We start from the raw sequence: 8,326 nt of genomic DNA on the forward strand, positions 1-8,326 counted from the left end.
ATTCTTGAATTTCTGGGTACACATCCTGTGCCGATTGAAGACTACTGTCTATCTTGTGCTGGTAGACTAAGCAGCAAACTAAACACTCGACATAACAATATCTACTGTCTATACATGAACAAACTTGTGCTGGCTGCACATAACATTTTAGTGCAAATAAATTACAGTTTTGTCATAATTAAATCCTTAATTATTTTTGGGGACTCAACAACCACAACCAACAACCATTTAAAAAGTAGGAAACTTATAGAAATGACACTGGTGTCACTGGAACTAACTCTGGGTATAAAGTTAAGAAGCCACAATGTCAAAGGTGTGGCAAGCATCACCCTGGCCCTGTACTGCTGTGATTTGTGACAGGTGTAAGAAATTTGGTCATTTGGCCAAGGATTGCAAGGTTAACATCAACAACAATACTAATAATACTAAGAATTTCTATGGTTGTGGACAGCCGGGTCACTTTAGGAAAGATTTCCCCAAGAACAACAAGACTGGAATTGCTCGAGTCAGGGCGTTCAATATCAACTCCACAGAAGCTCGTGATGATCCGAAGCTAGTCATGGGTACATTTTCACTCAATGATCAAAATGTTTATATTTTGTTTGACACTGGCGCTGATAGAAGCTTCATATCTAAGGATATTTGCCACAACATTAAGAACCCTATCTCTCCATTAGATAACATATATTCTATAGAACTAGGGAACGGTAACTTGATGAGAGCTGATAAGATTTATCGTGGTTGTATTTTAAAGTTAGAGGGTAAGTATTTTAACATTGATGTGATACCTATTAAACTGGGAAGTTTTGACCTTGTGGTTGGAATGGACTGGTTATCTGACAACAAAGCCGAGGTGGTCTGCGACCAAAAGGCTATTCGTATACCTAACGCAGATGGGGAACCTATGATGGTGTACGGAGAAAAGAGCAACACACAACTACCTCTCATTAACTGCTTGAAAGTCCAAAAGTATGTGAGGAAGGGATGTATCACATTTATGACACACCTGAGCAAAGTTGAACCTGAAGACAAGAGACCTGAAGATGTTCCTATCGTTAAAGATTTTCAAGAAGTTTTTCCGGATGTACTACCTGGACTCCCACCGCATCAAGAAGTTGAATTTCAAATTCTTCTGGTGCCAGGACCGGCCCCAGTGGCTCACATACCATATAGACTTGTACCCCCAGAACTACAAGAGTTATCCAGTCAATTGCAAGAGCTGTTAGACAAGGGATCTATACGATCAAGTTCTTCACCTTGGGGAGCTTCGGTCTTGTTTGTTAAGAAGAAAGATCGGTCAATGAGACTTTGTATCAACTATAGATAATTGAACAAGTTGACAATCAAGAATCGGTACCCACTGTCGAGGATTGATGACTTATTCAACCAATTGCAGTGATCTAGTTGTTAGTCAAAGATTGATCTAAGATCTGGATATCATCAATTAAGGGTCAAAGAAGCTGACGTTCCTAAGACGGAATTTAGAACACGCTATGGACATTATGAGTTTAAAGTGATGCCGTTTGGTTTGACGAACACACCAGTAGTGTTCATGGATCTCATGAACCGTGTATGTAAGACATACCTAGATAAATTTGTCATTGTATTTATTGATGATATATTGGTGTACTCCAAGAACAAAGAAGAGTACGAGCATCATTTACGTTCAGTACTGACAATGCTTAGAGAAGAGCAACTGTATGCAAAGTTCCCAAAGTGTGACTTTTGGTTACAAGAGGTACAATTCCTTGGTCATGTTGTAGGTGCCAACGAAATACAAGTTAATCCGACAAAGATTAAAACGGTTAAGAATTGGGAAACCCCAAAGACACCAACTCAGATCCGACAATTTCTAGATCTAGGTGGTTACTATAGGAGATTCATTGAAGGATTCTCTACGATTGCCCGACCATTAACCGTGTTGACTCATAAAGGCTAGAAGTATGAGTGGTTAGAACCACAAGAAACTGCATTTCAGTTGTTGAAGGAGAAGCTAACAACTGCACTGATATTATCTCTACCCGAGGGAAATAAAGACTTTGTTATTTATTGTGATGCCTCGCGTCAAGGAATAGGTTGTGTGCTAATGCAACCAAACAAGGTTATTGCATATGGATTGCGAAAGTTAAAGATCCATGAGCAGAACTATACTACGCACGAACTTGAAATAGGAGTTGTAGTCTTTGCACTCAAAATGTGGAGACACTATCTGTATGGAACCAAGTTTACTATCTTTACTGACCATAAGAGTTTACAGCACATATTTGATCAGAAGCAACTCAACATGAGACAGCGACGTTGGGTGGAATTGCTAAACGATTACGATTGTGAACTTCAATACCATCCTGAAAAAGTGAATGTTGTAGCAGACTCTTGAGCAGAATAGGGAGAGATAAATCTCTCAAGGTTAAAGCTCTTAACATAGTTGTACGTATGAACCTTACATTAAAGATCCGTGATGCACAACTGGAGGCTGTGAAACAAGAGAATGTCGATATAGAATTTATCAAGGGATTAGATAAGAAATTCGACATAAAAGAGGATAGAACACGATATTTTGCTAACCGAATCTGGGTGCCAAAATTTGGTGGATTGAGAGAACTGGTGTTGGAGTAAGCACACAAGTCTAGGTACTCAATTCATCCTGGATCAGATAAAATGTACCAAGATCTGAAGGCTTTTTATTGGTGGCTAAATCTGAAAGCTGACATTGCTACCTATGTAGGAAAGTGCTTGACTTGCGTTAAGGTCAAGGCTGAACACCAGAAGCCATCAGGGCTACTGACTCAACCAGAAATTCCCCAATGGAAATGGGAATGTATTGCAATGGAATTCATTACAAAACTGCCAAAAACTGTGGGAGGTTACGACACCGTTTGGGTTATAGTGGATCGTCTCACTAAGTCTGCACACTTCCTACCAATAAAAGAAACTGACAAGATAGAGAAGTTGGCACAAGTTTACATAAAGGAAGTTATTTCTAGGCATGGAGTGCATGTATCCATTATATCCGATCGCGACAGCAGATTTACTTGTAGATTCTGGCAAACATTACAGAAAGCAATGAGGACTCGTTTAGATATGAGTACATCATATCACCCCCAGACAGATGGCTAAAGTGAATGAACCATTCAAACTCTAGAAGACATGTTGCGAGCATGTGTCATTGATTTCAGAAATGAATGGGATAAGTATTTACCACTAGCTGAGTTCTCATACAACAATAGCTACTATACGAGTATAAAGGCTACACCTTTCGAAGCATTGTATGGAAGAAAGTGTAGATCTCCCGTATGTTGGAGCGAATTAGGGGATAGCCAATTGACAGGTCCTGAGATTATACAGGAGACGACAGAGAAAATCGTACAGATTCAAGAACGATTGAAAATGGATCGAAGTCATTAGAAAAGCTACGCTGATGTTAGAAGGCGGCCTTTAGAATTCCAAGTTAGCAAAAAGGTCATGCTTAAAGTATCACCCTGGAAGGGTGTAGTACGGTTCGAAAAACGAGGTAAATTGAGCCCTAGATATATTGAACCATTCAAGATAACTGAAAAGGTTGGACTGGTGGCTTACATATTGAAACTGCCACAAGAACTCAGTGAAATACATGACACTTTCCATGTGTCGAACCTGAAGAAGTGCCTAGTCGAAGAGAAGTTGGTGATTCCTTTAGAGGAACTACGCATTGATAACAAACTTCATTTTGTTGGAAAACCTGTTGAGATCATGGACCGTGAGGTAAAATGGTTAAAGCAGAGCAACATACCCATCGTTAAGGTTCGATGGAACGCCCGTAGAGGACCAGAATTCACTTGTGAGCGTGAAGATCAAATGAGACAAAAGTACCCGCAACTGTTTCCTGACGAAACGACTTCAGCGAACGTGCACTAAAATTTCGGGACAAAATTTTCAATAACGAGTAGGTAACGTAACAACCCTGCTATTTTCGTTAAGCTTCGTTAACTGTCCGTTAAATTATTTAACGGTACTTACTTTCGTTTTGTGTATTTAATTGAATTAAATGCGTACTTCATCCTTGGTGGGTTACTTGAATTAATATGGGTTGATATTAATGAATAAACTTATTTCAGTTAATGAAGTACGAAGAAAACGAAACGGTTTGAATAACTGCAAAAACTATTTTTCGAGTAACGAAACACTCGGGTTTATTTTAATAATTATTAACTATGAAAAATATTTAATTTATTAATTGTTTAAATGAATTAGATTACTTGCTTACGTTTTAACGATCAGTTTAACGTTTCGGGGTTTCGGTACGTTTAAGCGACACTTGAAATGGACTACGAGTATATGTAATTGGACAACACGAGCCCAGGAGCACTCCCTTGGGCCCATTCGGCCGAACCCCTACCATGATCCCCTTATTGGAATATTTTGTTGGTCTTGTGATTTAATTTGGTGGAATTAGGTCCTAACTAGGAAATATAAAAAGGCAAGTTAACTCACATAATCCCCTAAACTCTATTTTAGTCGACAGTCTCTCCTTCCTCTGCTCTCTTTTTCCTCGACCACCACACACACCATAACCACATCAAATTTTGTTCTTTTGCTAAAATAATCTACACGAAGGTTGTTGCTCTTATTATCCTCTACGCATCGATATAACCAATTTGAGTTTTAGAGGTAAAATTCATGGAACCCTAATGTTCAATTTCTGTATTTTTACAAGTATTCATGGTAATTAGTGGTCCATTGCTCTAGTCCTTAATTGTATGCATGATATTACTCGATAATTTGTTTGATCGATGTATGTATGTTATATCACGAATTTGATTTGCATGATCACAGAAACTTGAACTTGTTGAATTTGAATTCTTATGATATAATTAGAATCCTCTCAAAAAACTAATAATTTTGGGCTTTCGAATTGCGTATTTTCATTACCGTATGTGCAATATATGATTAATTGAAGTTTTAACATGATATTGCATTAATCCGAATTTATGTGATAAATGCTTAATGATTTAGGTTATGAACTGATTTCCAACAGATAGATAATTTAAAAACACTCAATTTTTACTAGGATATCATATTATTTGGAGTTGTAAAACTCGTTTTATGCTAAACTGATCGTTCTTGGTGAAACTTGTTAAACGGTAACTTAAAATAGGATCTAAAGGTATTTTGAAAGTGTTCTTGAAAAAAGTCTTTGCATTTCTGTAAAATTCATATATTTTACATAATTTTTCACCTAGATCTTGTCACAATTGGACATGTATAACTTGCGTAATGTGCGTGCAAAAATGACTACCTGAATGGGATCGAATCTGTCTATTATGCACAAATAATTGTCTAGCATGAAGTAGGAATTGTATTGGACTTTGTGCTTATGATATGTGGTTAAATGTGTTGCACGCTACGTGAGTTCTAGGAACCGTATGATAGCGTTCTTAGTCTTTTTAGAAAGCTTATAACATGTACTTAAGATCTGGAGCTTGCCATGATTTCATGTCTTACCATTTATGAATAATCTTTGTTTGTTTGCATGACTGCCATGAATGTTTACAACGGTTGAACTAGAAATGTGTAATATGTCGCAATGATGTATGAAACTTGTAAATTGATCTTAGCTTGATACTATGACATCATTACCATGACCTACTGGTATAGTTGACTTAGGTTGACCAAATTGACCAAGTTTGACTTTTGTTTGACTTGCATGAATTAGTTGACTTTTGTGTTGACTTTTACTCTACAAGTGCGTCAGTCTGAGCAATAGGACAACTTGCTCTATGAAATAACTATTGTACAAGATACAACTATTGACCAACCTAAATACGTATATCTAGGTTGCATTACTCGACCATAATCCGTACAAGCTACTTTTTGCTTACTTTTCATACCAAGTTTTCAAATGTGAGTCTACAGTCCCGCTTTTGACACGAGTACTATTATACATGTTGAGTTAATGTTCATAAAGCCCCTAGCTTGAATACTTTAATTACCTTCGAGTAAGCTCAATTTAGATGGACGGATCCATTAGGTTAGACAAACCTCACCCTACTAAAACTGTGGTGCATTTATTTGAACTATAAGTACACTCGAACAAGTGTATATGATATACGGGGTAAAGGATAAGTGTAGTTATAAACTATACGCAGGTCTTTAGCTAGTATTCAAGTGCTCACAGATGTATGTACTTTTTACAACACTTGAGTTGTATGTTATGAAATCTCATCGTCTAAAAATAAATAATTATTTTTTGAATACTGTTTTTCAGATACTGTTTTATATTACTTAAACCTGTAGATGCACCAACATTATTGTTGACCTGTTTTTGCGTGTTTCTTCTCAGGTCCATAGAGGTACTAGCTTATGTTGTTTGCTTGATGCATGGTCTTGTTGTGAAGTCAGCATGAATTATTTAAAGACAATATTTATTTTCGCATTTAACCTTGTTACACTTGTTAAATACTGTTGGCTTGTGGTTACGATCACAATATGTAAGACCATAATATTTATTGTACAGAGATGTAAATAGGGTACATGAAGTGTGGGTGACATTGTGTAATTAAACAGAAGTCAGAAACTGTCCAGCACATTGTGCGCGCCACACACACTTAAGGGAGCGCGCCGCGCACCCTTATTGTAGCCGAATTCTGTTTCTTTTAATGTGATATTTTGGAAGGGCTATTTGGTAAATTCACTTGGGAACGAGTTAAAGGCCACCAGATCTGTTTGTGGAGTTTCATAACTCCATTAACACCTACCTTTATCCATTCCACTTAAATTCTAGAGAGAGAAGAGTTCTTGAGTGAGAAAGCTCAAATCCAAGAGGAAGAAGTTGATTTCGGGTCAAGGCGCGTGCATTAAAGTTGTTCATCTAATCACTAGCTACGTTGTGATTGTGGTGGTATGCTCTAATCTTGATTTCGTTATTTTAATTTGTTTAAGGGTTAGGGTTTGAGTTAGTGATGAACATAAAACCCATATTTAGTGATATTGGGTGTTCTTGGGTAAAATTGAGTCATGAAGACTCAAAATTGACTAACCTAGGATTTTGAAATGATAAATGTGTTTATGTGTCTTAATTGGTTAGTTAATTACTAGCACACCTAGATGTTTGGTAAATGGGTGTTATGTGGGTTTGTGGATGACCCGAAATGGGTGTGTTGATCTTAAAGAGGTCAAATGGGTGATAATTGACCTAATTGAAATAAATGGGTATGAAACACCCAAATTATGTATTTGTTAGTGTTGTTAGACCTAGATCACTAGCTTTTAGTGATATGTGGTGGTTTTGACCTAAATGGTCAGTTTTGTCGAAAATGGGGCATTTAATGCATTAAGTCATTAAATGCACATGTGTAAGTTGTTGGCTTTTAGCCCAACTAGTTTGTGTGTCAATTGAGTACTTATTGTATTAGGTACTTTGCTTTGAGGCTTGCGGAAGTCAAAATTGTCACCGAATCGTTAAGGTGAGTGGAATAATTATGCGTATATGTATATGGCGTATTTATTTGTGAATGTTATGGTATGAATCATGAGCCGGTAGTACGATAGCATGTATTTGATGTATCATGATGTGAACCACGAGCCGGTAGCATCAAGTGTGAACCACGAGCCGATAGCACTATAAACAAGTGTGAACCACGAGCCGGTAGCACTATAAACAAGTGTGAACCACGAGCCGGTAGCACTATAAACAAAGTGTGAACCACGAGCTGGTAGCACTATAAAAGAGTGAGACTCAAAGTGTGAACCACGAGCAGGTAGCACCATATCGTTATGGTTAACCATATTATATTGATGGATATTGTTTAGCATGCTATATATATATATATATATATATATATATATATATATATATATATATATATATATATATATATATATATATATATATATATATATTGTGTTGAGTATATGCTAATGTGATGTTGTGATAGTGTACGAGTTGTTAGCATTATGAGTAAGACGACATGCTATTTGAGTTATATTCTCGTATGAGGTATTTGGTGGGTGTGAATGCAAATAGATGGGTTATATATGTGTATGTATAATTGTTGCACTCACTAAGCCTTGCTTACCCTCTCATTGTTTATTTTTTTTATAGGCTCCGGCGGAGACAAGGGTAAGGGCGTTCGTTTGGACTAGAGATCTCGCTTTGTTTGATAGGGGACGCTTTTGGAGTTTGACCGAGAATTGGGTAGTTTAACCCCCAAACACCATGCTCGTGTTGTCGTTTGGAATTTAAACTAATGTGGTCGAAACTCATGTTTTATATGAAACTCGTAAAATGGCCGATGTGGGCCCCGTTTTGTAAAACTCGTTTAATGATTGAATCGTGTTAGTTTTACAT

At 37.1% G+C, this 8,326-nt stretch overlaps 1 protein-coding gene across 1 annotated transcript; it reads left to right on the forward strand.

The window, feature by feature from the left end:
• The first annotated feature begins 304 nt into the window (after positions 1–304).
• On the forward strand, positions 305–2,616 carry LOC139859981 (uncharacterized). Its single transcript, XM_071848755.1, has 4 exons — positions 305–397; positions 452–707; positions 849–1,221; positions 2,370–2,616. The coding sequence occupies exons 1-4, from the start codon at positions 305–307 to the stop codon at positions 2,614–2,616; spliced, it is 969 nt and encodes a 322-aa protein (XP_071704856.1).
• The last annotated feature ends 5,710 nt before the right edge of the window (positions 2,617–8,326 follow it).

Source organism: Rutidosis leptorrhynchoides, chromosome 7 (genome assembly GCF_046630445.1).
Source record: "Rutidosis leptorrhynchoides isolate AG116_Rl617_1_P2 chromosome 7, CSIRO_AGI_Rlap_v1, whole genome shotgun sequence".
Classification (NCBI taxonomy): Eukaryota; Viridiplantae; Streptophyta; class Magnoliopsida; order Asterales; family Asteraceae; genus Rutidosis; species Rutidosis leptorrhynchoides.